We start from the raw sequence: 20495 nt of genomic DNA, 5'->3' as shown, positions 1-20495 counted from the left end.
TTTATAATAAATACTACTCAATGCTTTTCTCTTACATTGTATAGCTTATTGAGCACTTTTAAGTATTTTGATCTGCGTTTGGTTGAGAAATATTCATGTATAAGTGGTCCCACAGAGTTGAAACCTGTGTTGTTTAAGGGTCAACTGGAATTACTTGTATTTCATTCTTCACCTAGCCCTTGGCAACCACTAATCTTTTTCTCCCTGTAGATTTGCTTATATGTGACTTTTTGTCTATCTTTTTTCACTTGGAATAATGTTTTCAAGGAAGAAAACAGTCTTCTCAAATCTTATCTCTGAAATAATGATTGATTCTCTGGAAGGGGTGTGTCAGAGGTATCTCTATAGAATCTTGCCTAAATATGTAGATATCTTTCTACTGTAGTTAGGAGTCCCTGTCACAGAAAACAATGTGGGAGGTGTATTATGGCAGATAAAAGATTTCAAACAATAGTTCTTACATCATTTTATTTCTTGATTCACTTACATCTTTTTTTAAAGAAAGTTATTTAAAAAGGCTTCATTGAATTTTATTTCAGTTGTAAAATCGAAATACAGTTTATTGCATTTATTTATTTCAAATATCTGAGAAGAGATTTTTTTTCCCTTCTACATATATTTATAGTATACATTATGGCAAGTTTTGAAATAGGAATATACCTATGAAACTATCACCACAACCAAGATAGTGAACAAGTTCATCAACTTCCAAAATCCTTGTGCCTGCTTGTAATCTACTCCTATCCCTTTTTGTGCCTCCCCACTCCTAGTCTCTAGACAGCTGCTGATCGGATCTGCTTTGTGTCTCTATACAAGGGGGTACCTCAAAAAACCGGGATTATCTTTTGGAGGGCAGGCCCCTTGCAGTACACTTGGAATTTGTTCCTTCAGATTAAATGGCCAACCACAGTTTTTATCTGGAAGTTTTAAGATGGTTGCATCATGATTTGTGGGAGAAACTTCCCAAGTTGTGGCAAACTAATTACTGGTTCTTTCACCATGACAATGCATCTACCCACACCCTGCAGAATGCCTAACAGTTTTTGACCAAAAGCCACCTGACCGCCATGCCCCACCCTCCCTATTCACCCAATCTTGCTCCTAGCAACTTTTTTTGTTTCTCTGGATGAAAAATGCCTTCAAAGGGAAACATTTTGCTGATGGGGAAGAGGTAAAATAAAAAATGGCAGAAGCACTGAAAGGCATCAGAATAGACGAGTTCAAAAACTGCTTTGAGGTGTGGATAAAGCAAATTGAGAATTATATGGCATCAAATGGAGAGTACTTTGAAGGTGACTGAAGTTTAAACATATAAGAATAAATACATGTTTTTTAACAAATAAATTCTGGGGTTTTTGAGGTCCCCCCCTTATAGGTTAGTTTACATTTTAAAGCTTTTTATATTAATGGAATCATATAGCATATATTCCTTTTTCATCTCTTTCACTCAACATTATTATTATAAGACTCATCCATGTTGTTGAATGTAACCTAGTGTGCATTGGTGAGTAGCATTCCATTTTATGGATATATCACAATTTGTCTATCCATTCATTTGTTAAAGGACATTAGGATTGTTTGCACTTTTGACTGTTGCAAGTAAAGTTATGAACATTTATGTATAAGTCTTTGTGTGGACATACATTTTTATATTTCTAATACATACCTAGGAATTAAATGACTGGGTTTTATGAAGTTAAATGACTGGGTTTTATGATGAGGTATATGTTTACCATTCTGAGAAATTGTCACATTCTCTACTAAAGTAGTTGTACCATTTTCACTAAGAGTGTGTGAGAGTTCCATTTGCTCCATATCGTTGTCAACACTTGTGGTCAGTCTATATACTTAATTTTAAGGCCGGGTGCAGTAGCTCAAGCCTGTAATCCCAGCACTTTGGGAGGTGGAGTTGAGAGGATTGCCTAAGCTCAGGGATTCGAGACCAGCCTGGGAAACTTTGGGAGACCTCGTCTCTACAATAAATCAAAAAATTAGCTGGGCATGGTGGCACATGCCTGTAGTTCTAGCTACTTGGAAGGCTGAGGTGGAAGGATCGCCTGAGCCCAACAGGTTGAGGCTGTGGTGGCCATGAGCGTACCACTGCCCTCCAGCCTGGGTGATGGAGTGAGACTCCAATTCCCCCCACCAAAAAAATTTAGAGAGTATTTTTTTGTAGATTTAGTTTACATTTCTCTAATGGTGTTGAGCATCTTTTCATGTGCTTTTTTTCCAACAGTTAAATTAGTAAAGTGTCTGATCAAGTCCTTTTCTCATTTTTTTCAATGTGGTTATTTGTTTTATTATTTAGTTTCTTAGTAGAACCTTTTAAAGAGCAGAATGTTGTAGTTTTGGTGAACTCCAATTTATTAAAACAATTTTTTTATGAATTATACTTTTGGTATTATATTTAATAAATCTTTGTCTAATCCATAGTCACAAAGATTAAGTTAGCATCTGTTGAGAATGTTTATTTGCAACTTCATAGTATTATCACATAATTTTTATTTTTGTTGTGCTGTTAGAGCATTTGAAACTTGAAGATACATGGCTAGGTTCTATTCAGAAAGTTAACAGAGGTAATTTCTGTTCCTTTAGTACGTTAATGTATCAGTTTATTATTAGTTATTTCTCTGTTATTTTTTGTTTCTTTTAGTACCAGCTCATCAAAAAAAGAGGGAAAACACACTGTTTGATATTCATAGATCTCCAGCACGAAGAAGTCATATTAGGTACGTTTTGGTTTTTTTTGAGAGGAGAGGATATTTGCACATATCATTGAGAGACTAATTGCATCTTTCCTTCTTTCTTTAATTACTGACTAATAATTATCATCTTATCTGTGACTGTTTTCTTCCTGGTTCACAGTTTGCTTGGGATTGTTTTACCAATTATGTTTCCCTAAAGATACACAGCTCTCTAGAGGGTCTCTTAGTAGACAGTTGAATCTATGTGACCCATATTGCTTTCATTTGAAGCATTGATTCAGGTAGTCTTTCATACTTTTTTTCCTAACTATCCTTTCTTTTACGTGTAGGCACAAAAGAAGTTTTCTACTTTTAAGGCTGTATCTTGATTATTTTATTTTCTTAAAAGGTAGCTCTGTGGAACACTGTTTCTCTGCTTACACTGTGTCCTGACACCAGATGCAACCAGTTTTCCAACTCTTCTGGATACCAGCTACATGTCCAGTGATTCTGTTTAATTCAATTGCGACACTCTTTAACTGGAGTTAGCATCAGGTCCACAAATTATGTATTTATGACAAACTGGCTATAAATAGGAGATTCCAACCCCCCCCCCCAGGTTTGATAATTTGCTGGAATGGCTCATAAAACTCTAGAAACACTTTTCTGGTTTACTTTACTTGTTTATTCTAAAGGATTCAACTCATGAACAATCCAATGGAAGAGATACATAGAGCAAGGTTTGGGGAGAGTCTAGAGCTTCCATTCCCTTTCTCAGTTTGCCATCCTCGCATCACCTCTATATGTTCATCAGCCTGGAAGCTCATCTTATTTCCTTGTTCAAGAGCTTTTCTAGTGCTTAATCTCTGGAGGTCAATGGCTAGGGTAGAAGTTCCAACCCACTAATCACTTAGTCTTTCTGCTCATCCACTTAATCCTGAGACTATTAATGGCCCCACCTTAAGTCACCTCATTAGCATAAACTCTGGTGTGATTAAAACAGGCTTCTTATGACTAATAAAGACACTCCTATAATTCAGGAAATTTAGGGTTTTAGGAGCTCCTTGTCTAGAATGGAAGACAAAAACTGAACATATTTCTTATTATATAACACTGTAATAAGTTTCCATGGCTCAAAAACAAAAGTTAAAAAATGAACATGAAAAACTTTGGTTTACATACAGTAGTGTCTCACTCCCTTACAGTAACATTTTTATTAGTTTGTATAACCTTAAAAATATCTTTTGTTAGATCTATTTGCAGGAGTTCTTTGTGTAGTAGAGAGATTAGTTCTTTGCCATATATATTCCCAGTCCTTTTACATTAGGGATTAGGGAGAATTAGGGAGAACGCTCTCAAATGGTGTTTTTCCCTCTACTCTTACACCACCACCACAGCAGTCAATACTGAGAATTTCTGTGCTCCAATTTTTTTCCACACACCAGGCGGCAGACACCAGCTGGGGGCCCTCCAATTCAGTTCCAGTACTATCTACCTGGAGATAGTGTCAGATCCCAGACACCAGTTGCAAGTCTGCAGAACTGACCAACTAGCTTCAAGTTGGGTTCCCATGATCCCATTTTTGGGTTTGATTAATTTGCAGGGGTGGCTCACAGAACTCAGGGAATCACGTTTATTGATTTATTATAAAGGATATTGCAAAGGATACAGATGAAGAGATACGCAGGGTAAGATATGGGAAAGGAGTGCAGAGTTTCCATGCCCTCCCTGGGCTCACCATTCTCCAGGAACCCCCACATGTTTGGCTATCTAGAAGCTCCCCCAAACCAGTCCTCTGGGTTTTTATGGAAGTTTCAGAAACTCAGTATTCCTTACCCTAAGATGTGGAACGGGAGGGTCTTTAGACCTACAGTCATAAGGTGGGGGAAGATTAGAGTCCTGTCTTGAGGTAGGTGAAAGTAGGGCAGGAGAAGATCAGGAAGATTCTGTTTCCAGAGGCCTAACACACTCAACATTGTAACAAAACTCTGACAAGGGTTAGGAAGGTTATAAACCAGGAACCGTGGCCACGAAACTCAATGTGTACCATAACACCATGTATACTTACTGTATTATGAGGAGGGAACTATTTGTATTGTTCTTATTGAGTTTTTCTTTGTGATTGGATATGTAGTCTATTTTTGTGTATGTTCCATAGACATTTGAAGGGAATGAAATATTATCTATATTTAGGATACAGGTTTAAATTTGCTTTCTCTCTCATTTTATTTATTTATTTATTTATTTTTGAGTTGGAGTCTCATTTTGTCACCCAGTCTAGAGTGCAGTGGCACCCTCATGGCCACTGCAGCCTGGAACTGCTGGACTCAGGCAGTCCTTCAACCTCAGCCTTCCAAGTAGCCGGAACTACAGGCACGCACCACCACGCCTGGCTAATTTTTTGATTTATTGTAGAGATGAGGTCTTGCCAAGTTGTCCAGGCTGGTCTCGAACCAGTGGGCTCAGGCAGTCCTCTCACCTTGGCCTCCCAAGGTGCTAGAATTATAGGTGTGAGCCACTGCACCCGGCATTTTTATTTTGTTATTTATTTTTTCCTAGTTTTAAATTGTCTACTTTATTCCATATAACACTTAACCAGATATCATTTGTATCTGAGGAAGAAATGGCCCATGAGATTGATCTATAGTAAAACACTTTAAGAAATGTAGTCCAATTTTATACATTTCCACACATCCTTAGAAAAGTGTATCAAAATGCAGAAATATAGGTATTACTATGACATTTTACATAAGATAAAAGGAAAATATCAATAAACTTTTAGAAAGTAGTAAATTCACCTGTTCCTTAAAAATGTGGATATGCAATTGTTACAAAGCCATAGCAAATGGCTTATAAAATGTAAGTTTACTTTATGTCATTCTGCTGTTACGTTGGGCATGACATTTTCACAAGACTTGTTTAGGGCTACAGTCAATGATTAGCAACACACAATAATGATCCGACTCTAAATAACAATCACTAGACAAACTGGACATCCTCTCACATGTGCACAAATCTGAATGGAAAAGTACTAAAGTTTTTAGACTTGGACTTTTGTACTTTAATGTATTTCCCATTTCTAGTGTATGAAAAAATGACATGTACTTTAATTTGCCAAAAGCAATGCTTGTATTCTGGCAGCAACATGCTACTTCTATTACACAGTAAAGTGAATACCAGAGCTACAAAGCAGGAAATGTAAGTGAATTTTTATTTGGGAAGAGCAGTTGTCAAAATAGCAGCAAATGAAGAGCGAATAAGGAAACTCCTGGTTATCACAGATATACATGACCTCCATAATACCTGATACTGGAGGCATTTCAGTTTGTTACCCCTAGTCCAGAAATGTCAAGAGCTTTTCCATTCAGTCTAATACTTCTGGATTCCTACTAAAAAGGAATACATTAAGAGAATGGAAAAGTTGCTTACTGAAGGAAATCCCTGAAGAGTAAGGGAGAGAATGTAGAAACTAAGAAGTTATATGGAGCACTCTTCAGATTATAATTAACTACATTTTCATATCTTCACAGTACAAAACACAGTCACTTGCAGAACTGGTTCAGATTACTTAAATACCAGATGTATTTTTAGTCCTCTGCATAAATATTTGGAAGTTACTTATGTTTATGAGATGAAGCTATTAATACTTTTCTACAGCAGTAACTGCATACCAGGAAACCCAAGACAAACACAAATCAAGGAATAGAGTTTTCCCAAAGCTGCAGTGTGAAAAGACTATAAACAGTTGACTCCATACACATAAGTGGGTTCTTTGCTATAGGAAATCCAAGTACAATAAGGAATGGAGATGTCTAAAAAGGTTTTGTGATGGGAAGAAGGATGACATCCTGCATGCATTTAGGTTTTGGCCCCTTCTGCCACATCACACTCTCTTCCTGCGCTGTCTGGTGACCATAGTGTTAAGTTGTCTCTAATCAACTGCATGATGATGGTGCTGTCTTTGTATGAGTCTTCATTCAGTGTATCAAGTTCTACAATAGCCTCATCAAAAGCTTTTTAGCCAGTGTGCAGGTAAGCTCTGGGTTATTAAGGATCTCAAAGTAAAATACAGAAAAGTTAAGAGCCAGCCCTAGGCGGATTGGATATGTGGTTTACATCTCATTTTTGCTGATATCAGATGCTTCTTAGTAAGCTCCTTGGGAATTTTCTATCATTTGTTTTTGGTTGTCACCACATGCAACTTCAGCAAGGTACCAGAAGTAATTTCCTTTCATTTTTAGATAGAAGACCTTACTCTCTGGATTAGTTGCATTGGCTATTAAATATTTAACCAACAATTCTAGGACCTTGATAAAGATGAATCTCAACTCAGACTCCACTCCCTACAATCCTTAGTCAACTGCAACTTCTTGTCAGAGGTATTGATTTTCTGCTGAGTGCTCGAGATGATCCTCCAGGTTGAGCTGCAGTCCCCGACCACATTCTTGTAGACCCCTAAGAGCAGGTTGCGCTCCTCATTGGACAGGTCAGTGCCTTGCTTGGTCTGGCCTCCATACAGGTGGCCATGTCATCATAGTGCTTAGTCTTCTCAGTTAGCTTGGTGTTTCTTCTGGATCAGCTCCATCTTCTTCGTGGCAGGTGGGTGGCATGGGCTAGGGCTGAGGATGATGAGAGCTTGGGGTGAGTGCTGACCTGGATCAGGAGGAGTCCTCAAGAGCTTCACTCTCTGGGCTACAACCCGTCATTTTATTATAGAAATTTTCAAGCATCTAGAATAGTTGAAAGAATTTTACAGTGAACACTGATATATCCCTCACCTAGATTCTACATTTTCATTTTGCTATACTTGCTTTATCACATATCTGTTTCTATCCATCTGTCAGTCCATCTTCTTTTTTGGATCCATTTACTTAGAAAAGTAAATTACAGACATTGCTGCATTTCTCCCCTGAATACTTCAGCATGTATATTGTTAAAAGTCCAATATTAGTTTCAGTTTTTTTCTTTTGAAATTAAATTTACATGCAAAGAAGTGTACAGATCTTAAGTGCACATTTGTTTTTTTTAAAAAAAAATAAACTTTTAAGAATAGTTTTAGATTCGCAGAAAAATTGTAAATCTAGTAAAGAGTTCCTACATAGCTTACACCAAGTTTTCCCCATTAACGTTTAACATTAGTGTAGTTTATTTGTTACAATTAATAAACCAATATTGATATATTATTATGAACTAAAGTTCATACTTTATTTAGGTTTTCTTAGGCATTTACTTAATGTCTTTTTTATGTTGTAGGATCCCATTCAAATACCTCATTGAAACATAATTTATATAAAATAAAATGTATATATTTAAAATGTTCACTAGGCACGGTGGCTCAGTTTGTAATCTCAGCACTTTGGGAGACAGAGGTGGGAGGATTGCTTGAGCCCAGGAGTCTGAAACCAGCCTAGGCAGAAAGAGTGAGACATGCACCTATAGTCCCAGCTGCTTGGGAGGCAGAGGCCCAGGGGCTTGTTTGCAGTGAGCTGTGATTGTGCCACTGCACTCCAGCCTGGGTGACAGAGTGAGACCCCACTTAAAAAAGAGAAGTTCAATTAGTTAAGTTTTGACAGGTATATTCACTGCCACAGTTAAGGAATAGAACATTTGCATGTTCTTTATGCCCCTTTTTATTCTGTCTCTCCCCAACCATTGGTGTAGGTAACCACTGAACTTCTTTTTTGTTACTTTTTGTTCTTTTTGTTATTAGTAACATTAGCATATTCTGAGATTTTTTTAATGAATAGAATCATAAAGTATGATCTTCTATGTCAGGCTTCTTTCACCCAGCATGGTGATTTTGACATTCATCCTTGTGTATAAGAGTGAATTATTCCTTTTTATTGCTGAAAAATGTTTTAATGTATGCATATACCAAATTTGTTATTTCTTTTAATATTTGAAGTGTGAATTTTCATAAGTGTGTTCAGCATTCTCTTTTATTCCTTGGATTAGTAAAGGGTGGAGGTTAACAATTATAATGGGAAAAAAAGGGTACAGAGTAAGTTGGGTGGGAAAATTAAAAACTGAAATAATAGATCTTAATGAGGCTGGACAGCACAGAAAAGTAAGCCAAGAAAGATGTTGATAGATGATGAATTAATGGATACTTAGGAACAGTGGGTCTTGATGAGTTGACCTGAAAGTTGGTATGTTAGGAGGTTGTGCTTAAAGAGTAGGTCATTAAATTTTAAGATTGCAGAAGTACAGAACAGTTGATGTGATAACAAGATCCAAGGTAAGATCATGGCAAATGATTTTTTTTAGTAGAGCAGAGCAGAGCTGAGGTGGTTAAAGGACTAAGGGGGCGGTAAGTGAATGGGTAGATGAAAAGAGAAGATGAAAGGGATTTTTATAGGGAGCATGAAGAGATTCAACCAGTAGTGATAATGTGGTGGGGAAAAAGGGATTTAGGATGATTTCTGAGGTTTACAAGCTGCAGTTAGTAGAACTGCTAACTGAACATGCAGTTTAAAAGAAGTGGTTACAAAATTTGATTTGGGTCTGATGGATTCAGTTTAGACTTGTTGAGAAGACACGATTTGGTGGTGATTTTGTTATATTTTCTAGGTATCTTAGTGATGTCATTAGTTATATTAATAATCTAGTATTCACCAAGTATTATTTCTTCATTGGGATGACTGATATATTGCCTAACTATTCTATAATAGTTCTGATTATAAATTATATCTTTTTTTCCTTCAAAATATTTCATGAGGCCAGGTGTAGTGCCTCATGCCTGTATTCCCAGCACTTTGTGGAGCTGAGGTAGGAGGGTCATTTGAGGCCGGGAATTTGAGACCAGCCTGGGCAACATAAAAAATTATATATTTTATAATAAATTGAAACAGGATAGAAGTTTCTTAAGTGGGAAGTGAAAGCCTTTATCTTCCTGTAAACCAGTGTGTTTTTTTAAAGTTCTTTATTTAAAAAAAAATTTTTTTGAGTTGGCATCTCACTCTGTCACCAGGCTGGAGTGCAGTGGTATGCTGACGGCCACCGCAGCCTCAACATGTTGGGTTCAGACGATCCTTCCACCTCAGCCCTCCAGGTTACTGGAACCGCAGGCGTGTGCTACCATACCTGGTTAATTTTTGTTTTGGATTTATTGTGTAGACGAAATCTGTTTCTCAGCCTGGTCTGGAACTCCTGAGTTTCGGCAATCTCTTGTCTCTGCCTCTCAAAGTGCTGGGATTACTGGCGTGAGCCACAATGCTTAGCATTTTTCTAAGTTCTATTAATGTCTGCACTGTTTCTTACTATTTGGGAAAGAGAATAAAAAAGGCAAAGACATGCTTTCTTTTCTAAAATTCTAATGCTTTTTATCAAACAGTGACATATTTTCTAAGTTTGGATGCAAATTAAATTGTTTGTTGATTCATTTTCTGAATCACCTTATTTTTAAAAATTTTAGGCATCTTCTCCTTTTTATTCCTCTTTTCTCTGCAGCACTTACTACCTTTATATTTCATTAGCTAGGAAATGTATGAGGGAAAGATCTTAATAAATATTTGCTGAATGAATTTTCTACTGAGCTAATTGTAGACATGATGTTTATAATTTTTTAAGAAACCATTTGCTACTATAATGGTTTTAAGGGTTTTGCTTTTTTTAACTAGGCGAAAGAAGCATGCCATTCATAGTAGTGATACAACGTCTTCTGATGAAGAACGCTTTGAAAGAAGGAAATCAAAGAGCATGGCAAGAGCAAGAAATAGGTTAGTAAATTTTTAATGTTATTTCTATGGTAGACAAAAAGGATGAGCAAGGTTTTAAAATTTTATTTTAATGAGTTTCTTATCTATACTACCACTTTGCTAACATTGATATCCAGTACATGTTTAAGACTAGTGTCATGACTGACTTGATTTCTGCCTAATTATTCTTTTAGTAGAAATCTTATCTTGGGAAATTTTCCTAAATTACTTAGTCTGTAAGTAGTCATAATAAAGTAATGTGTAGAAAGGTAAAGGAAGGGGAGCCAATGAAGTGAGAGGTCAACCTATGTGGCAGCATCTGTATTTTCTTCTGCCTCTTTTCTTTTTTTTTTTTTTTTGAATAGGAGTGTTACTCTGTCACCCAGGCTGGAGTACAGTGGCTCGCTCACAGCCACTGCAGCCTTGACCTGCTGGGCTTAGGTGATCCTTCCACCTCAACCTTCCAAGTAACTGGAACTACAGGCACGTGCCACCATGACTGGCTGCAATTTTTTGATTTATTGTAGAAACGAGGTCTCGCCAAGTTGCCCAGGCTGGTCTTGTATTCATGGGTTCAGGCAATCCTCTCCCTTCTGCCTCCCAAACTGCTGGGATTATAGGCGTGAGGCCCAGCAAGATAAGATTTCTAATAAAATTCTTTCAGGAGATTTTGGGTTTTTTTGGAAAATTTTATTTTGCTTTTGTTGTTGATTGAATGAGTGTCTCTGGTCATCTTTGTCTAACTGAGGTTATTAATGCAGCTCTCTAAAACCTTGAAGAATTTTCACTGGGGAAGAGAACCTGTATTTGTCTAGCAAATAATTAAGGCGTCAAATTACGTGTCTGTTGAAGAGGAAATACTAAGTCTTCAGTCGCAGACCTTAGAAACTCGTTTGGATTGGTATTGATTGTGTACCAAAAAATAATTCTGCAGGTAAATTATGGAAAGAAAAAGTATGGGGCCAGGCACGGTGGTTCACATCTATAATCCCAGCACTTCGGGAGGCCTAGGTGAAAAGATTGCCTGAGCCCATGGGTTCAAGACCAGCCTGGGCAACTTGACGAGACCTCATCTCTACAATAAGTAAAAAAAAAAAACAATTAGCCAGGCACAGTGGCACATGCCTGTAGTTCCAGCTACTTGGAAGGCTGAGGTGGAAGGATCACCTAAGCCCAGCAGGTTGAAGCTGTGGTGACCGTGAACATGCCACTGCACTCCAGCCTAGGCTACAGAGTGAGATTCTAACTCATAAAACAGTATGGGAAAAATATAAGTTTAAATAAAAGAATTTAATGCCTATTTAATCTACACTACTCTGATAATCTACTTTGATAATATATTTTTAAGGTAAATTGGGATTCAAAAATGTCATTGAAGTATATTTATTATAGAAGCTGTACTTTTTTGAGACTGCAATTTTAGTGTTCACTCAATGTTAAAAGAGGAAGTAGATTATGTTTACTTGGGGGAGATAGTAAGAATAAATAATGTAGTGTAGTATTTTAGGTAGCTAGAGATCTCTCTCAAGGTAATTACACAGAAGATAAAATACAGTTCTCAAGATGTGAACTAGAATACGTTTCCTTTGAACAAAACGGAAAGAATTTTTTTCACTCATATGAACAAGTAGACATATTCATGTATCTGAGGATAACTTTAAATATTTTTACACATTTTGATTTCATTTTTTGTGTGTGTGTTGGAGTCTCACCCTGTTACTCAGACTGGAGTGCAGTGGCCGCTCCCAGCCACTGCAGCCTCAACCTGCTGGGCTCAGGTGATCCTTTCACCTCAGCCTTCCAAGTAGCTGGAACTACAGGCCTGCGCTATCACGCCCAGCTGAGTTTTTTTTATTTGTTGTAGAGATGAGGTCTGGCCATGTTGCCCAGGCGGGTCTTGAACCCGCGGGCCCAGGCAATCCACTTACCTCGGCCTCCTAAAGCGCTGGGATTACAGGCTGAGCCACTGAGCCTGGCCTGAATTCATTTTAATTACATATATTTTAGTAACTGTAGATCTATTTTTATTTAATAGTTGTATAACATTGGATATCAGGTATGTTATTTTTCTAAATTTGAATATATTAGGCCCTTTGACAGCAGATTAATGATCTTGCTTTCTTTGTCTTGTGAATAACTTTATTTTTAGTCAGTTAAAAAGAATTTAGGAAAAGTAGTTTAAAAATATGAAACACAACCCGGTGTGGTGGCTCACTCCTATAATCCCAGCACTTTGGGAGGCTAATGTGGGAGGATTGCTTGAGCCTAGGAGTTTGAGACCAGCCTAGGCAGCATAGTGAGACCTTGTCTCTATAAAAAATAAAAAAAAAATTAGCTGGGTGTGGTAGTGCCTGCCTATAGTCCCAGCTACTTGGGAGGCTGAGATAGAAGAATTGCCTGGGCCCAGAAGGTCAAGGCTGCGGTGAACCATGATAGTGTCACACTATACTCTAGCCTGGATGACAGAGTGAGACCCCAACTGAAAAAAAAGACAAAAGAGAAATATTTAAAATAATGAAATATTTTGGTGTTATTTTCTGGATTATGAGAGAAAAGAGAAAGATGGAATTATGACAAAGATTTAGGTTTATTTTGACATTAAAAATGTGAAACTTTTAATGCTATTTTACTTGAATTTTTATCAATTTCAGATGTTTGCCTATGAACTTCAGAGCAGAAGACTTAGCTAGTGGTATTCTCCGAGAACGAGTAAAAGTTGGTGCAAGCTTGGCTGATGTTGATCCAATGAACATTGATAAATCAGTAAGTTTTATAAATGTTTTTCTAGAAGTATTCTTTTTAAAAAGTTTTTCCTTTTTTCTAAGTCAGCACTTAAAAAATGTAGAAAAATTAAATATGACCAATATTAATGTTTTGATATATATGTTTTGGAACCTCAGAACCCTGGTCACATGTGTTAGTCAGGTTTTTCAATTTTTTTTTGAGTTGGGGTCTCACTATTTTAATGTTATTGAAATATATAGCAGGTAGATAATTAAGGAGAAATATCTGGGCTAGAAATTCAGATATGGGCCATCGATATTAAAGGTTGTTGGAGTCTCTATGGAAAATGGAAGATTGTACTCAGGGAAGATATGTAGCATGTAAAGAGACTTGCAGTTCAGAGAACATGGTAGATTTTTTTTCTCATTATTAGTAGTATCTTACTTTGGAATAAGACTACTACATAACCGAAAACTTATTTGATATGTATTTTTGTCTATGTTCTCATAAATCTATGTGGCATAATTTGATTCTCATACAAGAGATTTAAAAGAATTTATCAAATAGAGTTGCATATATATTTGAAGATGAAATTTTAATTCTATAATCTGAAGTTATAGAGGAAAATATTTATCGTGTTTTATTGAAGACCTAAGGAATTTGAGTATTAAATATGCCCAGACGGCTGGGCTTGGTGGCTCAGCCTGTAATCCCAGCACTTTGGGTTGCCTTTTGGGAGGCTGAGGCAAGTGAATTGCCTGAGCCTGTGTGTTTGAAACCAGCTCGGACAACTTGGCAAGACCTCGTCTCTACAATAAATAAAAAATTTGCTGGATGTGGTAGTGCGTGCCTGTAGTTCGGCCACTTGGAAGGCTGAGGCCGAAGGATCGCCTGAGCCTAGCAGGTTGACGCTGTGCGTGCCACTGCACTCCAACCTGGGCAATGGAGTGAGATGCCAACTAAAAAACAAAAACAAACCAGAATCTTATTTCTAACAGTAAATTTTCTCAGAGGACCTTACCTAGTAGTGTTTGGTACTTTACTGTATTAAATCTAGACTTTAGATTTCTGACAGTCAGTTCGAGTAACTTCTTTAAAATTTGATATTATATACTAGAAATTTATCTTCTCCTAGTATATTTCTGTTATTTAACTTGTTTTTATTTTTCTAGTTTACTTAAGCTTTTTCTATCATAGCAATAAATTTATCATGAAACATTTTCAAGTACCATAATAGCATGAAGAATCAGGGAAAGAGAGCTCCCATACGCCAGTAGTCAAAGGCAATTACTTTTAAACATCTTGGCAAAATATCTTTCATGCATTTTTTTTTCTTTAACTTTAAAACTTTTTAAAATTTTTCTGAGATGAGGTATTGAGATGTTGACTAGGCTGGTCTAGAACTCCTAGGCTCAAACCATCCTCCTACTTCAGCCTCTCAAAGTGCTGGGATTGCGGTTGTGAGCCACTGTGCCCAGTCAGCAGTTTTTTACTATGCTTTTCTTTTTTACAAAGTCTAGCTGTTTAAACTGTTATGAATGGAAGGAACAATCTTTGTTGCTTCTTGTTATAGATCAGTGTTTTTCAAACTATTTTTTAAATTGTTGTTCTATAAAGTGACAAATTAACTTTAACTAGAGAAATGAAATATTAACAAATAAGATTTTGTCAGGTAAAGTTAAATTTTAGAGACCTGCAAGTCATTGTAATAGCTAAGATTTTCTTGTCCTACCCTTGAACCAATTTTTTTGCCCCTTTGGGGATATTACCCCTTCTGGGAATGAATGCACAAAAATATTTTATGTTTCAAAAGTCATTTAAACTGTTATAACATGAATAGCATGTCCTATAGCTACCTGTTAAAGTTTTAGGTTGGGCATTAATCCTGGTCCTTAGTTTACCAGACGAAAGAATTGTAGCTTAATGTTCCTGAACTGAAATGTAAATTTGTTTTACTGTTGACTTTATTTTTCTATATTTATTTGTAGTTATATTTAAAAAATTCTACTGGAGGCACGTATTTCTGAATCCATAAAATTACTTTATAAATTTTAAAAATTCCATAGAACATATAAAATTATTTTATATCAAACTTTTCCCCCATTTTTCCAAGGTGCGGTTTGATAGCATAGGTGGATTGAGCCATCATATTCATGCACTAAAGGAAATGGTAGTATTCCCACTTTTATATCCAGAAATTTTTGAAAAGTTTAAAATTCAGCCTCCAAGGTAAGTAATGTCTTAGATGTTTATTATTGTTATTAATGTTACTTTATCAGATTTCAATTAATTGAGTAAATTATTATAAACATACATATTTCATATGTATTATTTGATATGTCCTAGCAATATCAATTAGAAATGAAATGTTACTGGTTAGGGCCCATAGGCTGTGGAACTAAGCACAATTTCATTGACATGTTTCTTTGATTTTATAATGGGGTATTTTTGAAATAGGGTGAACGTGATAACTTACTATTTTTTATTAATAGGTTATATCTGATCATGAGGTGGCTAGCTAGTGAACTATAAGGAAAGGCTGAGAAATTATGTTAAAGGAAATTGGGCAGGCAAAGAATATTCTGAAGGTATACATATAGACTTAGATTTAAACTGAAAAGTGTCTGTTTTCATTGAGGAGGGACTTTTTATTCTTAGATTTGGTTCTAATTCGTTTCCATATGTTTAAGAATATGGAAAATCTTATTTTTTTTTTCATATCAGGTGGTAATGTTGTTTTTATTTATTTATTCATGTATATATGTATTTATTTATTTTTTTCATCTTTAAATTTTTTATTTTAAAATTGTGGGGTATAATTCAGGGTTAGGTATACAAATGTTCATTGTGCAGGTACCCTTATTGATGAGGTGTGCTCCCCTTCCCCAGGCAGTTTCCCACTACTGCCATTCCCACCTCCTGGAAGATCTTATTAAAAAAATAATTAAATGGATCTTTATACATTTTTTGAGTATTTCTATGTGATATATTCTAAGATGTGAAATTTCTGGATCATAGGAAAGCACATTTAAAATTTCAGTATTTCTTACCAGATCACTCTGAACTTTAACTATTTCTTGTGTACCAATGCTTGGTACTTTGAGGACTCAGCAAAGTGAAACTTTTATCTGTATACTGGAAAATACTTATCACGATCTAATAATAATAATATATATCGATACAAAATTACATGAGAGGAAGGGACATCTTTTAAATTTGGTTGCCACCAGTGGTGGTATTAATTTACTTTTCTTGATTCTTCATTCCTCTAGGGGATGTTTGTTTTATGGCCCTCCTGGCACAGGTAAAACTTTGGTGGCCAGAGCTTTAGCTAATGAATGCAGTCAAGGAGACAAGAAGGTGGCTTTTTTTATGCGAAAAGGAGCAGATTGTTTGAGCAAGTGGGTTGGTGAATCTGAAAGGCAACTTAGGCTTCTTTTTGATCAGGTAAGAGAAACCAGTTAATTCAAGAACATTTTCTTTAGAATATTTAATACATTTAATCTGCAAATATAGTCTGGTTATTAGGAGACATATTTTCCGATCAATATGTTAAATTTGGGATCGGTAATCTATAATCGTATGCCTTAGAGGTGTTTAATAGCAGTTTCACTAGTACTTTTGAATATTTATGATGATTCATAAGACATTTACTGAAGTGATTACCAGGGATATAATGCCATGCTAGGTGCTTTTGAGAACCCAGGATAAACATACAGATTATAATCCAATTGAGGAAGTAGGGCAGTAATAAAAGGTTAACTATCTGTGCAAGAAATCTCACAAAGTAGCATGTTATTTATTTTCATGAATTGTAAATATGATACTGGAAAAATTAAAAAATAAGTGAATACTTTTAAAAGGCAGAGTAAGGTGAATGAATATAGTATAGAGTGTCTCTAGTATTTATATGTAACTAACTTTAAAAATGTTATTTCCTAAACCTTATAAAAATTAGTCCAGCCGGGCTTGGTGGCTCAGCCTGTAATCCTGTACTTTGGGAGACTGAGGTGAGTGGATTGCCTAAGCCTGTGGGTTCGAGACCCGCCTGGGCAACTTGGCGAGACCTCATCTCTACAATAAATCAAAAAATTAGCCAGGCGTGGTAGCACGCGCCTGTAGTTTCAGCTACTTGGAAGGCTGAGGCCGAAGGATTGCCAGAGCCCAGCAGGTCGAGGCTGCGGTGGCTGGGAGCAGCCACTGCACTCCAGTCTGGGCAACGGAGTGAGACTCCCAACTCGAAAAAAAAAAAAATTAGTCCTGATATAAATTCACTTTTGATTGAGCTATTGAAGGAACCATTCTTATTTAACAGTGCAACTTATATTTGATTGTGTCTAAGAAAATTAATATGAAATAAAAAATGTTTTTTGGGGGGGTGGGAAGAAAAAAATGCTTTCAACACGTATTTTTTTTGAGCACCATTACTAAGTTGGTGTGTGTGAAAGTCCTTTGTAGTTGGTAAAACATTTCAAATATTATTTTAAAATTATTGTTAGTATCAAAAACTTCTGTGTTCTAGATAATGGGTTTAGAAAGAGTAATAGGCAAGATATTTGTCTTTTTAGTTGGTCTCTCACTCTGTTGCCCAGGCCTGAGTTCAGTGGCATGCTCACTGAGTTCAGTGGCATGCTCAAGCAATTTTCCTTGACCTGCTGAGCTTAGGCGATCCTTCTGCCTCAGCCTTCCAAGTAGCTGGCAATACAGGCATGCACTATCACGCCTGGCTAATTTTTATTTATTTATTGTAGGGACGGGGTCTCGCCAAGTTGCCCAGGCTTGTCTCAAACCCCTGGGCTCAGGCAATCCTCTTACCTCCACTTCTTATAGTGCTGGGATTACAGGTGTAAGCCACCAAGTTCAACAAAGATTTTTACCTTTAAGGTATCTATTGTCTAGTGGCAAGTCAAACATATGCAGTCTGAGTGCTTCAAGAGAATTTGATAGTAATTGAAAAATATACACATAAGATAACATTGATAAATGAGGGAAAAATTGGTTTGGGATGTTGGTATATTGGCCAACGACTTAATTCAAATTTTTTGTTAACGTGTTATACTTTTTAGCAGTTCATGCTGGGAGTAGAGATATCTCTTGGATTTATTTAAAATTGTGGAATAAATCTTGCTGCTTCTTTCATCTAAATCTTCTTTATTTCTGTTTCATAGTTTCTTGGTTGGTAGGAGTAGTTGAAATGTTTGCTTTCTTTAAAAAAAAAAATTACTAGCAGTTATGATTTTTTTTCTTTTTTTTATTTTGAGTCGCCATCTCACTCTGTTGCTCGTGCTGGACTGCAATGGCACTATCACTTCTCACTGCATGCAGCCTTTCCTCCTGGGCTCAGAGGATCCTTCTGCCTCAGCCTCCCAAGTAGGTGGGATCACAGGCATGCACCACCATGCCTGGCAAATTTTTTGATTTTTTTTTTGGTAGAGACACAGTCTTGCTATATTTTCCAGGCTGGTCTCAAAATCTTGGGCTCAAGCAATTTTCCTGCCGAGCCACCCAGAGTCCTGGGATTGCAGGCTTGAGCCACTGTGCCCAGCTTGATTGTTTTTTTAAATGAAAGGTTCTACATTCCTAAATTAAGGATATGGTCTATGCACTAAATGGAATGAAGGCAGTACAGTGTATTGGCTGAGTGTGGCATGTTATCTGGCTTTACCATTGAGTATATAACTTTAAATACATAAAAGCATTTGATCTGTAGTAGCCTTTTTTTTTTTGCAACGGCGGAAATAATACCTGTCTCACAAGACTAATGTGAGATTTCACTGGGAGGAAATATATAAAGTGCTTATCACAGTGACTAACGTATGCTATACTTCCTTTTTGTAATTCTGTGAGCCTGTAATTATTTTTAAAAAACCATTTCTTCATGTGTATAAAAATAATGAACTAATCTTTTCTTTTCTTATTATATAATTCCAGTTCTTTTAAGTTTTTCCTAAAACCCTCATTTTGTGGCTTAATTGTCATTCATTTTAAATTATTAGAAAATATTGAAAGTTTAATGTATATTATTATCAGTCAGAAAGAAATGGAAAATTACTATTCCTTAGTAAGCTGACCTGCCTGTGAACTAAAAATTTGCTTAAAATGAGCCGACCACAGTGGTTTACTCCTATAATACCAGCACTTTGGGAGGAGAAGGTGGGAGTATTGCCTGAGCCCAGGGTTGGAGACCATCCTGGGCAACATGGCGAGACCTCGTCTCTACAATAAATAAAAAAATTAACCAGCATGGTGGCATGCACCTGTAGTTCCAGCTACTTGGAAGGTTGAGATGAAAAGATTGCCTGAGCCTATCAGGTTGAGGCTGTGGTGGCTGTGATTCTGCCACTATACTCCAGCCTGAGCAACAGAGTGAGACTCTGCCTCAAAAAAAGTATAATAATAAAAAAATAAAAATACAGTTTTGATTATGTGTATAGAAGAGTTAACAAACTGAAAACGGTAGTTATTGGGAGGAGACCATATTGTTGGAGAGTGTGATGACGAGGAGCTTCCCTTTTTACTATATACTCTTTCACACCTGCTACATGTGGTATCATTTCTTGAATTGTCTATTAAGAAAATACAGTAAATTTTGAAAATAAAAATGAATTCAATAAATAACATTTATTTTCTTCTTACTAGGCATATTTGATGAGACCTTCTATAATATTTTTTGATGAAATAGATGGATTAGCTCCAGTTCGCTCTAGCAGGCAAGATCAGATCCACAGGTAATTTTTCCTAATCTGATTATGTTGGGATCTTTTCATTCATTGATTTAGTATTTGCCTTAGCCTGTGGCTAAGTGCTTTGAGGCTTACAGATAATTTTAAAGTGTAATCTATGTCCATGAGGAATACTCCTTACTTAATACTGGTGTCAGCAAAAACAGCCTGTAGGCCAGATCCAGGCCTCTGCCTGTTTTATAAATGAATTATATTGGAACACAGTCATTTTCATTCCTTAAGCATTGTCTGTGGTTGCTTTTGTGCTATAAGAGTAGGATTGAGTAGTTGTGACAGACCATATGGCTTGCAAAACTGAAAACACTGCTGTCTGGCCTTTTACAGAAAAAGTTGCCTAATCCTGATTTAGCATAATGCTTTGAAATTTATCTGTGGCACCGAGCGTGGTGGTTCACGCCTGTAATTCCAGCACTTTGGGAGGCGGAGGCGAGAGGATTGCCTGAGTCTAGGGGTTCAAGACTAGTCTGAGCAACTTGGCGAGACCTTGTCTCTAAAATAAATTTTAAAAAATTAGCGAGGCGTGATGGCACATTAGCTACTTGGAAGGCTGAGTTGGAAGGATCACCTGAGCCCAGCAGGCCAAGGCTGCGGTGGCCATAAGCATGTCACTGCACTTCAGCCTGGGCGATAGAGTGAGACTCCTACTC

At 36.6% G+C, this 20495-nt stretch overlaps 1 protein-coding gene and 1 pseudogene across 1 annotated transcript in view; one reads left to right on the top strand and one right to left on the bottom strand.

Moving 5' to 3' along the window:
* LOC103269164 (ATPase family AAA domain-containing protein 2B-like) overlaps positions 1-20495 on the top strand; it is a gene marked incomplete at its 3' end in the record, with an annotated part of 64201 nt that overhangs the window by 41831 nt on the left and 1875 nt on the right. The window contains exons 8-13 of the mRNA XM_008066746.1: positions 2654-2729; positions 10304-10402; positions 13033-13144; positions 15219-15334; positions 16378-16552; positions 19745-19833. Coding sequence (XP_008064937.1) covers positions 2654-2729; positions 10304-10402; positions 13033-13144; positions 15219-15334; positions 16378-16552; positions 19745-19833 — 667 coding nt within the window. The remainder of the gene's footprint in view (positions 1-2653; positions 2730-10303; positions 10403-13032; positions 13145-15218; positions 15335-16377; positions 16553-19744; positions 19834-20495) is intronic.
* LOC103269166 lies at positions 6543-8617 on the bottom strand (annotated as a pseudogene).

The sequence above is a fragment of the Carlito syrichta genome, unplaced genomic scaffold (genome assembly GCF_000164805.1).
Source record: "Carlito syrichta isolate Samal-C Ts95f unplaced genomic scaffold, Tarsius_syrichta-2.0.1 Scaffold309094, whole genome shotgun sequence".
In the NCBI taxonomy this organism is placed as follows: Eukaryota; Metazoa; Chordata; class Mammalia; order Primates; family Tarsiidae; genus Carlito; species Carlito syrichta.
This window is presented reverse-complemented; position numbering and strand designations above follow the sequence as displayed.